This window comes from Contarinia nasturtii, unplaced genomic scaffold (genome assembly GCF_009176525.2).
Source record: "Contarinia nasturtii isolate CC-2019 unplaced genomic scaffold, AAFC_CNas_1.1 Cnas_scaffold_630, whole genome shotgun sequence".
Taxonomy (NCBI): Eukaryota; Metazoa; Arthropoda; class Insecta; order Diptera; family Cecidomyiidae; genus Contarinia; species Contarinia nasturtii.
This window is the reverse complement of record NW_022197981.1, coordinates 1,888,610-1,906,534: the sequence shown is the minus strand read 5'-3', so window position 1 is coordinate 1,906,534 and position 17,925 is coordinate 1,888,610. Positions and strand designations below refer to the sequence as shown.

General features: G+C 34.0%; 4 protein-coding genes across 7 annotated transcripts; 3 read left to right on the top strand and 1 right to left on the bottom strand.

The window, feature by feature from the left end:
• Positions 1-954: 954 nt before the first annotated feature.
• LOC116340076 lies at positions 955-5,655 on the top strand. 2 transcript variants are annotated; one of them, XM_031766273.1, is made up of 3 exons: positions 955-1,611; positions 3,059-3,275; positions 3,388-5,655. In XM_031766273.1, the coding sequence occupies exons 1-3, from the start codon at positions 1,587-1,589 to the stop codon at positions 5,519-5,521; spliced, it is 2,376 nt and encodes a 791-aa protein (XP_031622133.1). In that variant the 5' UTR covers positions 955-1,586; the 3' UTR covers positions 5,522-5,655. The 2 variants fall into 2 exon arrangements, with proteins under 2 accessions (XP_031622133.1, XP_031622134.1); XM_031766274.1 differs by lacking the exon at positions 955-1,611 and adding an exon at positions 2,861-2,970.
• Positions 5,656-9,541: 3,886 nt separating this feature from the next.
• On the top strand, positions 9,542-10,555 carry LOC116340156 (probable prefoldin subunit 6). The gene is made up of 3 exons (XM_031766449.1): positions 9,542-9,733; positions 9,935-10,035; positions 10,109-10,555. The coding sequence occupies exons 1-3, from the start codon at positions 9,661-9,663 to the stop codon at positions 10,331-10,333; spliced, it is 399 nt and encodes a 132-aa protein (XP_031622309.1). The 5' UTR covers positions 9,542-9,660; the 3' UTR covers positions 10,334-10,555.
• A 1,148-nt stretch (positions 10,556-11,703) lies between these two features.
• On the top strand, positions 11,704-14,670 carry LOC116340061 (GATOR complex protein NPRL3). 2 transcript variants are annotated; one of them, XM_031766241.1, is made up of 5 exons: positions 11,704-11,886; positions 11,960-12,492; positions 12,602-13,026; positions 13,096-14,233; positions 14,359-14,670. In XM_031766241.1, exons 2-5 carry the CDS (start codon positions 12,300-12,302, stop codon positions 14,511-14,513), a joined length of 1,911 nt encoding a protein of 636 aa, XP_031622101.1. In that variant the 5' UTR covers positions 11,704-11,886; positions 11,960-12,299; the 3' UTR covers positions 14,514-14,670. The 2 variants fall into 2 exon arrangements, with proteins under 2 accessions (XP_031622101.1, XP_031622102.1); XM_031766242.1 differs by having other exon boundaries at positions 11,704-12,138; positions 12,226-12,492.
• Positions 14,671-14,801: 131 nt separating this feature from the next.
• LOC116340048 (transformer-2 protein homolog alpha-like) lies at positions 14,802-17,860 on the bottom strand. Of its 2 annotated transcripts, none has more exons than XM_031766221.1 (6): positions 16,981-17,860; positions 16,275-16,400; positions 16,063-16,198; positions 15,668-15,796; positions 15,077-15,314; positions 14,802-14,950 (listed from the first exon to the last, which is right to left on the bottom strand). In XM_031766221.1, exons 2-6 carry the CDS (start codon positions 16,385-16,387, stop codon positions 14,937-14,939), a joined length of 630 nt encoding a protein of 209 aa, XP_031622081.1. In that variant the 5' UTR covers positions 16,388-16,400; positions 16,981-17,860; the 3' UTR covers positions 14,802-14,936. The 2 variants fall into 2 exon arrangements, with proteins under 2 accessions (XP_031622081.1, XP_031622080.1); XM_031766220.1 differs by lacking the exon at positions 16,981-17,860 and adding an exon at positions 16,548-16,841.
• Positions 17,861-17,925: the final 65 nt, after the last annotated feature.

Here is a 17,925-nt window from a genome sequence, read left to right as displayed (position 1 = left end):
GTATGTTCATTTGCATTCAATCAAATCAATGTTGGAAATGCCATTCCTCTGTTGTTTCCGAAGGAAAACCAATGCATTACAACTGAATATTCCGATTTTGTTATTGCAACAGTTGCAATAGAAAGGTGTCATCATTTATGTCAAGGACTACGCTGAGATATGTAAATATGTACACATTTTTGCTACTTGTAACGTGTGTGTATAGTTATAGTTTATAATATTTTCTTTTTATTTTATTTTTTTTTGCCTTAAAACAGTGCTCGATTTGTGATTTGAAGCATGTGGTGAATGACTTGTTTCGTTGAAACATACACTTGATCGGCTTGAGCCATTGAGCGTGAGACAAATGTGTAACCGAATAAAAATAAAATTTTAAATGAAAAATCACACACAAAATTAGATTGAATTTTCACATTCGGTTTTCACACCGATACACAAGCCAGAACGGTATAGAGCATACATTTGATCTTATTTCTCTGTCATTCACACTTGGGGCACAGTGATTCGCGTCGTTTTCAGTGTATCGGTGCAAAGAAGCACACCTTCTACGGTATATTTTTATAAAGGCACTTTTTTGAATGTGAGCTCGTGTCTGATTCTCACACCACAGCCGTACCAAAAGGAACACACGAATGAAAAAATAAATAAATAAACCGTATATCGTAAAAACAGAACTGAAAGGAAAGCGAACAATTCAAAAATATACATAGAAATGCCGTTACTTATGTATAGGCACACATTTTTGATTTTTACAAATTTAGTTTAGTGTTATGCGACATCGCAATTAGTCAGCTTCTCTATGTATATCCTTTGAAATAATACTATATCTACGATTGTGCAAATTATTTGGTAATTTTTTTTTCATTCAAACCAGAAAAAAACCGTGATCGTTTATTTCCAGAGAATGTCTGTAGCTTTTTTTTGAAAAAAAAAAAAAAAAAACACATACACACAAGAAAATCCAGGGAAAAACGCTGGAAAATCAATTGATAATGAACTTTGATGAGATGGTATTACCATCGTGTTTTCTTTCGCATACTGTGATCCAGTTGTAGTTATGAAAATAATATAATATCATTTAAAACAATTGAAAATTCGATAAGTTCCTAGTTCAATTGCGGAAATAATAATGTCATCCTTGATTGTCATGTGAAATCGTCAATTTATGTTTTAACATCGATCGTATGTGAAGCTTTTCAATGAAAACATTGTAAAAATAGGGAAAACGCAAAGGAAGAGTGAGAAATAGAGAGAGAGAACATAAAGGAAACAAAATCTATACATTGAAAACAGAAACATTAATCGCAAGTGGGTGTGAAATTCGTGAAAAAAAAAGAAAATGTGCACACTGTGTTAATGCTGAATCAGAACTGATAATAGAAATTTACGGGTTACTTTTTATTGGATAAAATTCGACAAGATCCATTTGAGATCTGTGGTGTGTGAATGGTTTTAATTTTTCTGTCTAAGCCGAGTAGATTGACATGGAATAAATGAAATGAAAACCTATTTAAGCAAACATCACGCAAACCAGCAGCAATAAGAACATAAAAAAAGAGATTTTTGCAGTCTTCAGTTCGAAAGCAATGCTGCCGGAATTATTATTTTCGGGTGAGTGTTAACGACAAATATGAAATAGTTTTAAATATATTTTCGTTTGTGTGCATTCTGGAAAACAGTTTTGCTCGGTCGTTGCCAATTACACTGGCTTAAAAAAGGTACCAAACCAATCTTGCGCCAAAAACTCGCAACCACCAAAACGAAACTACGTTACAAATTAAAAATTATTTACGCATTTGACTCGAGCTGGCTATTTGGATGGGCAAAACAAAAAAAAAAAATTACGAATTTTGTTGCTTATTTTACATTGAACGCTTACGATGTCTACGCTGAGAAAAATATAAAGCACCGATCAATTTAAGACTATTAACGCGCTGGCGTTTACGCGTTCGCACATACACTCACATATATTTCCCAATGCATAAATATTTGTGTACCCAATCTGTTTTCGGTTGAATATTTTATGCATACTAATTTGATCTTCTGTGTGTGCGCTTTTTTCTGCTCGGCTTGAAAAACGTTTGATCCAAAATAGTGTTCCGATCGAGCGGAATCGATTGGTCAAAAAAAAGGATGAGCCACAAATTCCATTTTTTTCTCACAATTTTTCGGCATGTGTGGGTGATTGCTTTTTGTTCGTCGGTTGTTTTTTCTCTCCCGCAATTTTCATTTCGAAAACATGCACACACGCCAACATTTCAATTGGAGCGCTTCGGATTTCTCGCTTCGGTTCTTATTCATGTATATATACAACATATTACATTATATAATAAACTCAATTATAATACTCCATTTATACACATAAAACGGATTTATATGAATTTTACGGTTTGCATTTGGCAAATTTCCTAAATTGAATTAATTTTCAATATCTTGCCGCCAGATTCCTCTCTCTCTCTCTCTCTCTCTCTCTCTCTCTCTCTCTCACTCGTTCGATCATTTATCTCCCCCTATTTTTGAATTTATCGAATGCTTTTTCAATGCAAAACCACAAACAAAAAACCGTTTTAGTTCATGGCATCACTCAAAACAGGAAAATGCAGCTTGCGATCAAATGGCAGTAGGAAAAAACGCCTTTTTATAAGCTATTGCAAAGGAATGAGCAAAGAAAAATACCGAACCAAGAAAACACATAGTGAAAAATGAGAAAAGGCAAAAAAGGAGTTCAGCGCTCAAGCGAGTACGTTTTATTTTTATTTCAGTGACGAAACGTGCTCGATATTTCATAATTCGAGAAGAAAATAGTTCTTTTATTTTGTTGGAAAATATTCTTTCATCTATATCTATGATCGTTTTGCTTATTTTTTCTATTTTTCTCGGAAAAAAGAAAAACAAAATAAAAAAAGTTCAACGCCGTTCATCGTTTATGAGCCAATAATAAATTCGGTCAAACGATTCAAACGATTTCGAGTATAGTTAAATGAATTTCATGTCATTTTCATTTGTTGCGGCGAAATTTTTTTTAATATCAAATTTTCATCGTTTTGATCATTTTCAGGACCTAGCATGCAAGATATATCACGTGACGAATTGACATTATTGCAAACAGGATGTGATAAAGATGCAATCTTAACGAACAATGAATCAGCTTTTGATCGCATTAAATTGGGCCGAACTCCAGAACTTGAATCGTTACCCACATCTATAAAATTGGAAGACACAACCGATGCATTCCAATGGAACACACCGACCACAAACATTGGCTCGAATTTACTGTAAGCTCTTATTTCTCGATGTCTTTTTTGTTCTTGAAAATTTTTGTTTTTTTCTTTCAATTTGAATATTTTCACATCGATATAACAAATTTATTTATTTCGTTTTGAGTAGACATTCAGATGATCCATTAATATCGGGCGCATTGGATGACAATCAAAATGAATTTGATACAATTGCTGGCTGTGGAAATTCACTTGTGCCCATGGAAACACCAACATCAACATTTAATAAAAAATCGACGCGAGTTAGAAAATCGGGTAATTTAAAATTACGTTTTCATCATCAGGCATTGCCGCAAGAATATCTCGACCATTACGAAGCCACACAAAATCATTTTAACACGAAAGAGATGACTCTCGGTACATTTTCGTCGAGTATTCGATCAAGTAAAAAAGATCGAACGGCAACATCAACACTACAAACGCCCTCCACGGATCATGCTGCAAATCAATCAGATGCATCCGATACAAAGGGTGATAAATCCGTGCAAATGTGGTTACAAAAATCATCCAAACACCAAAATGGTAGAGACTCAACATTACGAATGGAGAATGATGGTAATCAATCAAAAGGCACTGTAGCAAAGCATAGCGCAAAGGTGACCGCACAAGATCTACCATACATGGGCGAAATTACGTTAGACAATTTCAAACCACGTCGTGGACGAAAGCCGAAAAAGGCCGATATTTGTCATTTAATTTATAAAAATTATGGTACCATTTTTCCAAATCAAAAAACTGAAACTGAAACTGAATTGGAATCGGAAACACCAAATAATACTAAAACATTGATAAATCGATCGTTGCTCGAACGTAGATTAATTGATAGTGGCGATGGAACGGAGGTGCAATTGACTCGTGACGGTGACGATAACACCGAAGAGCCATTGAATTTATGTGTCCGAGATCGATACGATAGTGACGTGATGACGGTGGTATCCGATGAAGATGGCACCGATAGTGAAAAAAAATTCGCCGATTCTAAAGCAGATATGCCATTGTTGTCAACCAATGAACCATTGTCCACCGCGCATTTTCCACGCAATCTTAAAATGGCATTACCGAATTTCCAGTCAGCACTTTTAGATAATAAGCATGAATTACCCGAAACCGCCGGCATCGATATGGAAACGGATATTAATAATTATAATTGTTGGCAAAATTCAGGAATGTTTTTAAATCCGATGGTATTGTACTTGCAAAAAATTGCAAATTCAAATTCAAATACACCGTCGCCGAATTACGGTCAACGTGCGAGCGAATCGCCAAAACCGGAATCAACTGAAAGCAGTACCAGCGATACGAATTCGATGCGAACCAGACAACGAAGAATGTTAGTACCGAAAAAAATGTCACAATTAATGAAAGAAGAAGCAACAAATTCAGTGACAAATCAATTAATACAAAGTGTAACGCCAACGACTGTATCGGCATCGATAAGCAATAAAGCGACAATTACATCGAATGCGAATCAAAAACATCCAAACGCACCCAAACGAAAACGATCGGCTATATTCATTCCGCCCGTTCCCGAGGAATCGTCCACAAATCATGCGACCGAAGTGAGCATTTGCAAGTTTAAATTTACGGGCGGTGCAAAGCCAAGTTTGCAAGAAAAGAAAATGCTATCGGTTGATGCGGGCGGTAACTTTCGCTATTACAGCGGCACCGGTGACAAATCGATTCGCTTTTTTCCACGCGAAAGTCTTAAACAATCGAGCTTAATGACGGCCTCAAGTGCTGGCGCATTTTTAAATACACCCGGACAAAAGATTACAAACGATATTCCACCACCATCATTTGGATTGAGCAATGAATTGCTTCAAATACACGAAATAAATACACCAAGCTCCGTTGGCGCAATGCTTTCGTCAGAAACATCAATACCATCACACCAGCAACAATTGCAACAGCATCCAAAGCAACAACATTATCATAACACACGAAAACGAAAATCGAAGCGATCAATGCAACGTGAAAAATTGGAAAAGACTTTTAAAGAAAAAGGTTTTCTCATTCAAACACAGCAATTGGAACAGGCCGAAGGCACATACTGCAAATTCAGGCAATTGAGAAAATTTACACGTTACTTGTTTCGCAGTTGGAAGGATTATTTACCAGAATTGCAACAAAACCAAGCAAATCCAGCAGCAGCTGCATTGCATCAAGCAAGAACACCATCCATAATCGATGCACCATCGCCCAATTTAATGCCACCGTCACCGTCATCTTCGCACGAAGACTAGTCCATTTGTATCCATTACAAAATTCATCATTTTTTTAGAATATTTGAAAAAATGTTGTATAGACACGCAGATACTAAAATCGTATTTTTTGTCTTGACATTTTTTTTATTTAAATAAATTTATTGGAAAATAATAACATTTATCAACATGTTGACACATTAGGATCAATAACTTATTTATTTATTTATTCGATATGGAAAATAAAAACAAAACGACTATTTTATGTTAACATGCCCTGAGATGGTTTTCTTTTGTCTTACAACATGTTTTTTTTTGACCAAATTTTTACAGTTAACGAATTTCGTTCAATGGATTTATGGTAAGAATCACTATTGCTTCGACAAGTGCTTTGAAATGGCGCTTTCAACCGCATTAAGTGATGTACAATTCTCTTGTATCCATCGATCGTCGAAACCATTATTTAGACGAAATTCTGTGATCCACTGATCAAACTTTATGATTGCATAAGATTTATTGATCCAAATTATTTGTTGTAAATTTTCACCAATTGCAGACAATACAAGTAAAGCAGCAGTTGATATAGGTCTACACAGTTTCTAAATATATTTAATTTAGAGAAAACATTTCTTGATTTTAAAAAATTGCTGTATCTATTATTTTCGAAATTATTTTCATTTTCTAATGACAGTTTGGTTCTTGCAAAAAAAAAAAAATCAATTCAGAAAAAAGTAAAAATAAATCGTTTTACCAAAGTTGACAATTTTCCACATCCCGAAACAATGTCCGAAACAATGTCCACCAGTTGAACCAATTGTAACAACGTCAGCAACAACTAGCACAGTCACAACCGAAGTATTGCCACAAAAAACGAACATTGATCAGCGGTTCATTTTCCGATTGGAAGGCAATACCAATCATAATAAAGATTGCATGAAATGATTGAAAGAATATTATTATGGACATTTTAGAACAAACTAGCAATGATCACTAAATATGAAAATCAAATTTTTTACTTTAAATTTTATTTCCTTTTAGAGAAATCTCTCTTTAAATCGGCAAATGATCTAATGACACAGTTGACCAAAGTAACAACAGATCTGAATTCATGAAGAAAAAAAAACGAATATTTAGTCGGAATATGGTTAGTAGCCTTTGATTTTTGTTTCAACACCCTTAGCAGCTTGATTGACCGATACTTTGTGTCACGATATTTGATGCACTCCAATCCATCAAATTTAAGTCTGTAAACGAAAAGAAAATTGATACTTAGATAATAGGCTGATTTCATTGAAAAATCACATTTTCGGGATCTAGTTTTGTTTCAACAATATTTTTGCCTGAATTACTCCATAAAACTTGACGTTTCACTTTGACATATATTCTCTCGATGTTCGATTTGGTTTCAATCATAATTTGATAAAAAGTAATCTAAGAAACTTACAATAATCGATGTGAGGTGCGTCCAAAATTCGTTCTGGACTTGTCGGAATATAACGAGAAACACTTTTAGTTGACATTGGCGTCTTAATTGAATACACAACACGCAATGGATTTAGGTGCTGCCGGTGCTTTCTCTTGATACGAGAAGACGCGTCGTGTCTTAACATCACCCAAAAATTCTCTAAATGGTACCTGGTGATTTTCCTTTGAACTGAACTATTTTTTTGTGGTGTTTTATTGATGGCTGTTGCTGTCGTCTATGTACTCAGTATTGTGTTATACAAAATGGATATTTTTGATGTATTTGCACTTGCTTTGAGGCTGACGATCCATTTAGTTTTTTGTGTCATCGCGGCATTGGTCCTTTACTTATGTCGCCTTCCATTATGAGTGCACTCTTGATTTCATTCATATAAGAAAACTGTGACATTTTTTAAAACAAAAAAAAAAAGTGTTTTTTTCATTCGAATTCCCATTGTAAGTACTTTTCTTAGTAATTAAAAAAATGGTGACTATATAATGTGTGCACAGTGTGATTCACTTTGATGAATGTGTGGAAAACTACGATGATATTTTTTTGTTTATTTTTGCTGAATTATAAATCAAATCGTCTTAATATAGTTAGAATATTTTCGCTTAATTTCATAATATGCGCAAAATAACAAACATGGTATATAGAGACTGGATTGATAACGGCGACGGCACGAAACCTCGAACCATGAATTTCACGGTAGCTGTTACACGAGCCAACGGGCTGGCCCAAAAACTTCGAACGTAAGTGATCTCGATTTTTTTTTTACTATTTTTTTCATTGGACTTGGATTTTTCTAAACAGTTTCCCTCGTACACACAGAGTTTGCATGTCATCTCCGCCAAACTCCACACAGTCCCGCCATCGTCAAAATTACTCCGCAAATGAATTATATGGGCTGGAAGAATTTTTATATGTGTAAATTGCATTCTTTTGTGTAAACGATTTAATTTATTAGCTACTTTTATCATAAAAAGTATCATTATATTTGCTGTAAACACTGTAAATATGCTTCATTTTTTCAGCTCTATCCCAAAAATCATGAGTTGAAGAGGCTTCTAGCAAAAGGTCTTCGTTAAAATCAACAGCAAAAGCAGTTTCTCCAACATCGAACACTCCATCCAAATGGAGTACAATGAGCAAGGGCGAACGAAGTTTTTCAACATTCAATATGTTTTCCATTTTTGTTGTAATATTAATCGTCACATTGGTTTTGCTGAATCTCTATCTACTCGCCGAATTGTATATTTGAAAACATAAACAAGCGAAAGCATATTGATAACGAGGATGAACTTATAAAATGGCAAAGATTTGTTCGATCTGCCGTTGAATCATTGAAAAACGTGAAAAAAATCTATAAAAAATTCAACTTATGGTTAGATTTAAAAACTGTTGATAATAATGTGAAAGATGAATTTTAAAATTGTTTGCATAATGTGAAGGAAAAAAAATATTGAAAATTTTCGATTATTTTTTGTAGAAGAAACGAGATGCAATACAAATGGACTATTGAAAAATAAAAATCGTATTAATTGATGTAAATGTGATTTTGTAGAGTTTAGAAGATTCCATATATACATAAAGGCATTCACCTTTTAAATAACACCTGTGTTTCTGTGTTTTTATCGAAAAATTTACGAACTTATTTTCCAAATTCCTTATCTTTCTGACAGTGTTCGGAAGGAAATCGTGTTTTTTCTATTTTAAAAATATTCCTGAAATCCAGGGATTGCTGCTCTGATGGTGAAGAGGATGAACGAAGATGAGGTTCGCCACATTGATTATGATAGCCACTTGAGATATAGAGAAGATTGTCATATTAATTGCAGAAACAAATCAGCCGTTTGAGCAAAGTGATATAAAAAGGTTCTATTTAACATTACGAAAAAGGATCAAAGATAAATAGATCGGCAGATGTAAACAAAAACATTTATATTTATTTGGTGTAATTAAAATGGAACAAATATCAAGAGAAAAGAGATTTATATGTGACCTCAGATCAATTAGTGAATATAACAACTTTCGAATTAAAATTAATTGGATATGAAAAAATGTCTGCTAAAATCCAAAAAATTTAAATAAATATTCGTAACCAATGAATATAGCAGCTATATTATTCTAAACTCTACAAATCACATTTACATCAATTAATAGATTTTTATTTTTCAATAGTCCATTTGTATTGCATCTCGTTTCTTCTACAACAAATAATTGAAAATTTTCAATATTTTTTTTCCTTCACATTATGCAAACAATTTCAAAATTCATCTTTCACATTATTATCAACAATTTTTGAATCTAAACATAAGTTGAATTTTGTATAGATTTCTTTGAAGTTTTTCAATAATTCAACGACAGATCGAACAACTACTTGCCATTTTACAAGTTCATCCTCGTTATCAATATAAATTCCCGTTTGCAACGTTTGTTTTATTTTTTGTTTATATCTAATATCTATAAACACCCGATTCCAATATAAATAACGCTGACCAACATAAGTGTATTAAGTACTCGCTTGTTCAGATAGACAATATGCACAACTGATGGCGCCACCTGCGACTGACTCATTCACAAAGAATGTCTTTTTGCGGTGAATGTGTCAAACGATGAACTGCATGTATTCGCTGAAACAGAAAAAGATACATTCATACTTGAGATATTTTTTTGGTAAACGAACAGATATTTAAAAAAAAAAACAGCCACAAAAATGGATGCAGAATGCAAAGCGATCGAAAAGAAAATGCAATCGGAGGTGGATCAGTTCAAATCTATTCAAAAAGGTATGTAAATCATAGATATTTCTATCGATATTTGCCGCATGTTTTCCATTGGTCAAATGATGATATTTTGGCTTGACATCTGGAAATGTGTGTGGGTGAATAAAGGGAAAATGCTGTTGGTTTTGTTCATTTTTTGCTTCATTTTCGTCATCGTAAATATGCCGTATATTTCAATGGAGATTTTTTTATTGTGATTTTCAGATTTCAGTAAACTGGTGCAACAACGTGAACTCCTCGATGGTCAATTGAATGAAAACAAAAGCGTTCTGGAGGAATTGAAAATACTGAAAGACGACAATCAGGTATGCATCAAACGTGTTCAAATCGAACCATTTGAAATGACACAATCGAATAATATACGGTAACTTGTTGCAGGTATACAAATTGTACGGTCCAGTATTGGTGAAACAAGATCTTGAAGACAGTCGTCAAAATGTAAGCAAACGTATGGACTATATCAAGAAAGAATTGAAGCGATGCAATGATCAAATCGAAGATTTGGAAAAGAAACAAGATAAACATCGGGAAAATATTCAAAAATTACAGCAAAAATTACAACAACAATATCAATCTGTTATGGCAGCCGCTGGCATGAAGTGAAACGTTTTAACGAAAACAATTTTATGTTTTTGCATACACACACCACATACTCTCAATTTGTTCACATTTCTTTTTTCATGAAATCGTTTTTCGAATTAAAAAAAAATAAATCACTGGTGAATAATAATAATAATAAAAAAAATAATCATGAAACTAACTGAGTGGAAAGGTATTTATTGAGAACAATAAATGGAAATCGTTGGATGGATGAAATGAAAAGTCTTTTGACAACGAAATTCTCACTTTAATAATCAATTTGTACATATAGCTTTTTTTTCTATCCGTACTTTCCCTGGGAAAATGAATCCCTGAATAAGGTAATTGAATAATTTTTGTGGGTAAGTTACAAATGCTGAACAATATTGAACTGTTTAAATTAAATGGTTATTAAGATTAATGAGTTCTTTGTCCATGTCAATAATCTACACATTTGTCTTGATCCCATCAAGCGTAACGGATACTGTCCACATCCACAGTAACTCTCTAGGGAAAAGGTTCCTTCCAATAGTTGTCCAGTTTCATAACATTTTAAATAATCGTGAAATTGAAATAATTGGAGATAAGAAGGAATCAATCGACCTTTGGTGTATAATTTTGGCATAGACTTGGTCATGCCACATTTCCTATTATATTTTGAAAACTTCGTCATAAATCAACTTATTCGAATTTAACCTCGTTTTTGATGAAAGCTAAGTAGAATCAAAACTTGGATAATTAGCAAGTGTCGCCACCATACATAATATTATAACATATACAATGAACCCAATCAAAATGTTGTTACACTATTTTATATTCAATATTACCGAGAAAGGCTACTTACAATGACGATTTTATCTTTAACATTTCAAAAGATGCATGTCTTACAATAACTTATAACGCATTGAAAAGGAAAATAGATAAATCGAAGAAGAAGAAAAGCTACTCAAAGAAGGGAGGAAAAAGTACCGGAAAGAGAGAAATTTGGCGAAAACAAGAGGAAGAAGAGTTACTTTACTCGCAAATGAATTTCATCAGACAAGCAAAAAATTGGTGAAAGCACAAAAACGTTGCCAAAAAAACATTTAAAGAAGCTGAAAAAATTAATAAAAAATACGTAAGCGGATTGCATGAAGCGTTTGATGCGTAATAAATGAAATGTTTTTATCATCACATCTATCATTTCTTTTTCATGTCGATTCCATTCGTTTTTCGAATATTTGAAATAGAAAAATCTCCAAAATCACTTGCAAATGATACTAATAATAAAAAACCGTTCTCTTCTGAAACGATAATTTTCAAGTTCCCCATGTGATGGCGCTAATAATTCATGGACATTGACATCTGACCAAAAATTTGACATTACGTTTTATCATTATTTTGGTAAATTTGTTATTACAATTTTGTTTGTAACGTGTCTGTTGTTTTCGGAGGTTTTCAATTCAATTCGAATGGCATTGGACTAAATGTGAAAATATTTGCCCATAAACTGAATGTAAAAGGAAAAAGAGAGAGTTCGGCATGCAAAATATCGAACTGAAGACTGGAAAATAGTTTCGAAATTATCATTTGCGATAGTATGTATTTAGAGCCATGATCTTGAATAGTGAGCAATGAATCACTTCCGATTAAATAAACTTATTTACGCAGTTCATTGTAGCGTCATTACATTACAATCAGCATACAAAGCAGTTCGCAAAAATTGATAATATAGCAGACGATTTATATATATAGAGAGATAAACTTAATGGAATAATACCTTATCGAAGTGTAAACAAAAGCGATGGTCCAATAAGTAAATCAAATTTTTACAACAATATTGATTAGTTGTACGTATCACACGGTTACAGTATTGTTCGTAAATGCAATAATCTTGACAATTGCCGCTTTTATACTTCAAATACAATGTGATTTAGCGTGCAATCGATCAACAAGGAGGGCTGAACAAGGGAAAATATTTGATCGTTTGTAGAAAAGCCGCGAAAAAAAAATGGAGGTAAATCCATTGAGTATAATTTTAGTAAAATCGGATAGTAAAGGTGATCGCTTATTGTTTCGATATCCGTATTGTATGGAATCGAATGAACCATGTTTGCAAAATAAACGACGAAATCCGTACTCGATACCAGCACAAGAGGATATTTTACAAAGTCCACCGCCACAAACATCGAACATCCATCAAGGTAATTTTATGTGAATGTTTGATAAAACCACAAGAAAATATAAAAAAAAGACAAGAAAAACACGATCTCATACTTGAATGACATTAATAAATTTATATTTATGTCATAGGTCAATTGTCTGGTTTCACCGATGAAGTGTTATCAACACTATTTGCTGTGAAAGCTGAACTATGCAATCAAAAATTCGAGCTTAAAGTGAACGATGTACGTTTTGTGGCCCATCCAACGCTTATGCAATCGAAAGGTGTCAAAGAAGAACCAAGTGGTTCATCCATTTTGATAAATATTGTATTTGCACTGTACGCTCAGGCCAGTTATTCAATTGTTAAATGCTATTATGAGCTGAGCAAACGTTTGGGCAATGCCTTGGTGTATGAGGAGAATCGGGTCGGTTATTTAACCGATGAAATGAAATTAATTCTTAAAACGCACGACGAAGTTGCCGAAAATATTGAAGAAGGACGCTCATTGCAGGGAATCACAGCATTCGATCAGATTTTAGAACGATCTTCATTAGCTCTGTGCCTCAAAACGGTATTTATTGAATTCAACTTTTTTGTTTCAAATTGAATAAAAACGTTGATTTTTGTGTCTAAATTTCAGATTTATCAAGATCTATGTTCAACGGGTTTGCTAAATATAACGATCAATCAATTTATAACGCTAAGTTTTTGTTTACCTCAAAAAGCGCATCAATTCCATAAAAAAGGTGTGGTCGTTGAACCAGAAGCAATTGATCGCTGTCTAAAATCGTTGAAACCGTATCATGGCATGCTATTATTAGTGGATTATACTGAGTTACTAGACTGTGTACCACCATCCGGTGCTGTAATGCTAACCAAATTACTGAACGCTTATAATCCATTTAAAACATTACAAAACATCGCGACCGATGCTGATTTCGCGATAAAACACGTATATGAATTGGTCGGTCATTTGGTCTATTGGGCAAAAGCAACCATTATCTATCCATTATGCGAGACAAATGTATATGTAATTGCACCCGATGCCCCGTTGCACAATCATTCACCGCTAGCAGAAAAATTCTATGCCAAATTTTCGATGAATTTATTTGAGGTTATAAGTGAATTCTCACTGCCAACATCAATTGGCCATTTAACGACACCACTACAATATCCCACAAAACAAGGTACACTTGTACAAATGGTACTTTGGATGCTGCAACATCATTTGCTAATGCAATTGCATACATATGTTCAATTTATGCCAACCGATCATGGTGAATGCATTAAACCGATCGATGCCAAACCAATTGCTAGCACAAATTCCGTCAACAATGAAAATGCTACACAAATCAATCCACCAAAACTGGACGATTCAATGGAAACGCTTGACGAAACGACGGAATTATTGAATGGCAATGAAAATGGACAGGCATTTGGATCATTGCTGAGCATCGAATCTAGTCAACCGATGCCGGTTCCAAAAACTGCTGGCTGTCGATCAATTAGCGAAGATCGATTTTCCGAAATGGCAGCCGATTCGAATATTTCCGATAATATGGGAGCGCCCAGTTCAAGTAATAAATCAAATTATAGCATTAGTCAATCGGACACTATGAGCACCGAGAATTGTGAAAGTCTTGCATCGGTTGAAGATGAGGATAAAATTAAAGAATTATTGATGGCATTCCAAGAGCCGGAGCGAAGTGCCGTTCGAGATTTACCAGCTGCATCAAATGTTGAGGATTTAACACTTATGGTTAAATTATATCAAGCCGGTGAGTGAGACATTCTCTTTTTTTTTGCTTTGACCGATGATTTTAGTTTCAATCTATTAACCATTTCAATAAATTTTTTCAATAAAGAGATATGCGGTAATTTTGAAAATTCTCAACTATTTTAGGTTATTTCAAAGGCGAGCATCATCTCGAAGAAATAATGTATTTTGAAAATCTCAGACGTTCACAATTGCTACAACTTTTAGATAAATTCCGTGATGTTTTAATTATCTATGAAACAGAAGATCCGGCTATTGCAACGCTCTACACACAAACCTAGCATCGATACTAAATAAAATAAAAAAACGTTTTTTTTCCACGAGAATCATCCAGAAAATATGTGAACGAGTGTAGGAACAAAACACAATCGTCACGACATTCATCAAATAATCTTTCCAAAGCAAGTTCAAGCGGGTCATTGCAGAGAATTAATAAAAAAAAAAACAATAAAAACTAAATTGTTGTTATTCGTTTAAAACATATTTGTATTGTTTTTTATTATTATATATTAAATTTCAAAGAAATTCTATAATATATTAAATATTTTTAGAAAAATATATATTTGTATGGCATTTTTGGAATTTGTCTGATTTTGTTTCATTATGAAATCGATTCATATTCGCTTTGCACTTTATGATGAATTTGATTTGAATGTTTTGATTGATTGGACACTTTTTTCAACTGTTGAATGATGAGCACGACGTTAACGTTGATAACCTTTAAAGTTAGAGAAGAAGACAAAAATGCAAAAAGAATTCCAAGAATATAAAATGACGATGAAAATCCGATGTATAAATGATATTCAAACATCGTTCATCATAAAAATACAAAGAATACACTTACGTCGCGGTGGCGATGGACTCTGAGGACGTCGTTTTAATCGATGACGTGAATTGTTGTAACGGCTCATTGCATCTTTGTAACGATCAAAGGAGCCGGGAGATCGTGGTCGGCTTGTGATTGAATAATCGACACGTACATATCGGCCATCGATCCTCAAATTGACCGACGATTCAACTGCTCGGACTGCACCTTTGATCGTTTCAAAATAAATGAAGCAGTAGCCACGTGATCGACGGGTCTGAAATGTCAAAATTAAAGTGAATTAATTATTGAGTTTTTTGATCCACTGTCTTTTAGTACAAAAAACAAATGTATTCAATCGCAAAAAAAGAACTTAAATTTCATGAAAAAAAACTGTTGTGCGATTCCTTTACGATTACATTCGATAGTCTCTCCGAACGAATCGCCTAATAATCGTACATTTTCACTCTACCAAAGTAAGACAACGAATCACAATTTTATCTGCTATGTGAATCGGTCGCAAGTTACTTTGGAAACAGAAAAACAACAACACTTATTCTAATTTCCGTTCATCTAAACAGTGTAACGTAGATATTGGAATGTGTTCATAGCTAAAAAAACGGTACTTACTTTGTTGTCCATGACAAGAATGGTGTCTTGTATGTAACCGTACTTTGAGAAGATGCGACGAATATCCGTTTCCGATGTCCGTTCACTCAAACCGAAAATGCCAATGCAGCGGCTTTCATGTGGTCGTGCCTGAATTGTATGCGATTGATTAGACTTTTGATGGAGGTGAAAATTGTTTGTACGTGATTTTGTTTTTGTTCGATTTGCACTTTTGACATTGAATTGACATTGGATTCGAAATGAAAGCTTTGATCATTTGTTAAAATTCTACTAAAAAAATTGCTTAACGCGAGACACACTAATTGAAAATTGATTTGCTCTTCGGTCAATGTGTGATTTGGTTGGTTTTTTTTGAATGCTTTGAGAACAAAATTGAATTGAGTTTGATCGCTTACACGTGAATTTGAATGGCGATTATGGTCATCATAGGAATTAATGTGTTTGTCACGAGAACGATGATGATACAAATCATGATGAGTGGTTGATGGTGGTGGCGGCACTGGCGGCGAACGATAACGTCTTCTCGGTGATCTGTTATTTGTTGCATGACAAAAAAAAAAATAGAAAAAAAACATCAACAAAAAAATGTCAACAAAAAAACGGTTACCTTGATCGAGTTCGGCTTCGGCTTCGTCTTAATACTGATGGCGGTAATGGTGGTGTACGCGGTCGCATTTTGTGCACTGGTCGTTCCGAATGCGTTAAATTGCAGTAATCCATTGTTGGCAGATTTCTAAGCGGGAAAATCAATCGAAAAAAATATTGGTTATAACAAAAAAGTCGATTCAAAGAAATCAATTCACTGCGATTCAAACAACATAAAAAATAGCAACAAAAACTCATTCAGTTATTAGAATTGTTGATGTATAAAAAAAACTACCGATATTTTTCAATGTATGTGCATTCAAAAACTCCATTTGCCATTGGAGCAATTGATTCGTCACGAAATCGTTGCATTTGCATTGAATTTGAATGTTGGCAACAAAAAAAAATGTGTATGCGCAAATAACACGTTTGATCTAGTGTTCAGTCGAAAGGTAAATGATTTGGTGTTAAATGCACAAATTTTATCTATTCAATATATAATTAGGCGTCTCTCTCGCGCAGTTTGTACTGTATATAACGGTGATATACGGATGATGAAATTGCGTTGAGGGAAGAATGAAAATAAATTCATCAGCTGAATGTCTCATTGACACTTTCACACTTTTGCACAACAATTGAAAGTAATTTTATGCCAGGCTTGCAAATCGACAGCAAAAAAAGTCGTTGCACACTTGATCAGTTGTAAAAATGAATATATGTATACTTACTTGTGTGTATTTTTGTTTTGTGTTGTTGTGGTTTTTGGGTTGATGATGGAAAATTTATCAGCAATGTCGATTGTAATCAATTTCGTTTTCTTTCCGTCTTTATGGTTGACCGCATGCGGGCACCAGTCATCGATGATAGTTCACTTCAGTCAAATGTCACTGTGTGCCTTGTTGCCGACGTTGCTGTCTCTCTATTCGGATATAATCTGATTGTGTGTGCTAGCCGGCTAAAATGCTACTTACACAGAATACAATTTTCATATTGTTTACAGTTAGCCGTATTTGAATACGCGTCTTAAAAACTCAGCAATCATCACGATTCTAGCTGAGCATGATGCTGTTTCGGTGTGTGTATGTGTATTTGTGTATGTGTGTATGCATTTCAAAAATGCCGAGCCGCACATAATTGCCACTTCACACTTCAATGTGTTGACAAAGATCATATTGCAGAATAAACGGAATGAAATGAATAAACAACACAAAACCAAACGAATTCAAATCAAAGCAGAAGAAAGAAATGAAAAGAAAACAAGCAAAATGTCTTTGATCAGCGTTTAATAAGAACGAAAATCATTTTATTAAACATAGAAAGCACGTCCTCCAAACAATGGCTCAGCTTACAGTTGACCACATACACTGCACTTCGTTCAATTTCGCACGAATTCACTGTCTCTGTTCTTCTCATTCTGTGTTCCATCGATTTCATTTATCGGTTGATTTATAAACACTTTTCTTTAGAACAATAAACACACATTAAATTGGCAGCGGCAATTGTATTCCAATACCACGTGAATACACACAGCCTACTTTTGACATTTCTGACTGACATTCTTTTGTCAGTGCTGAACGCACAACACACATACACGAATCACATACGCTTCTGTATACGTTGGTATTGGATTGTACACACAAATGTGTGCAAACGGTTTCGTTTGAAATTTGGAT

Bases quoted from the DNA above. Each gene is read 5' to 3' on its own strand.
- LOC116340076 (XM_031766273.1), top strand. From the start codon at position 1,587: ATGCTGCCGGAATTATTATTTTCGG. The intron at 1,612-3,058 runs GTGAGTGTTAAC...GATCATTTTCAG, and splicing joins GCCGGAATTATTATTTTCGG to GACCTAGCATGCAAGATATA. The intron at 3,276-3,387 runs GTAAGCTCTTAT...CGTTTTGAGTAG, and splicing joins AACATTGGCTCGAATTTACT to ACATTCAGATGATCCATTAA.
- LOC116340156 (XM_031766449.1), top strand. From the start codon at position 9,661: ATGGATGCAGAATGCAAAGCGATCGAAAAGAAAATGCAATCGGAGGTG. The intron at 9,734-9,934 runs GTATGTAAATCA...TGTGATTTTCAG, and splicing joins GTTCAAATCTATTCAAAAAG to ATTTCAGTAAACTGGTGCAA. The intron at 10,036-10,108 runs GTATGCATCAAA...AACTTGTTGCAG, and splicing joins TACTGAAAGACGACAATCAG to GTATACAAATTGTACGGTCC.
- LOC116340061 (XM_031766241.1), top strand. From the start codon at position 12,300: ATGGAGGTAAATCCATTGAGTATAATTTTAGTAAAATCGGATAGTAAA. The intron at 13,027-13,095 runs GTATTTATTGAA...TCTAAATTTCAG, and splicing joins TAGCTCTGTGCCTCAAAACG to ATTTATCAAGATCTATGTTC. The intron at 14,234-14,358 runs GTGAGTGAGACA...CAACTATTTTAG, and splicing joins GGTTAAATTATATCAAGCCG to GTTATTTCAAAGGCGAGCAT.
- LOC116340048 (XM_031766220.1), bottom strand. From the start codon at position 16,630: ATGCAAATGCAACGATTTCGTGACGAATCAATTGCTCCAATGGCAAAT. The intron at 16,401-16,547 runs GTAGTTTTTTTT...TTTCCCGCTTAG, and splicing joins ACATACATTGAAAAATATCG to AAATCTGCCAACAATGGATT. The intron at 15,797-16,062 runs GTAAGCGATCAA...CATACAATTCAG, and splicing joins ATCGCCATTCAAATTCACGT to GCACGACCACATGAAAGCCG.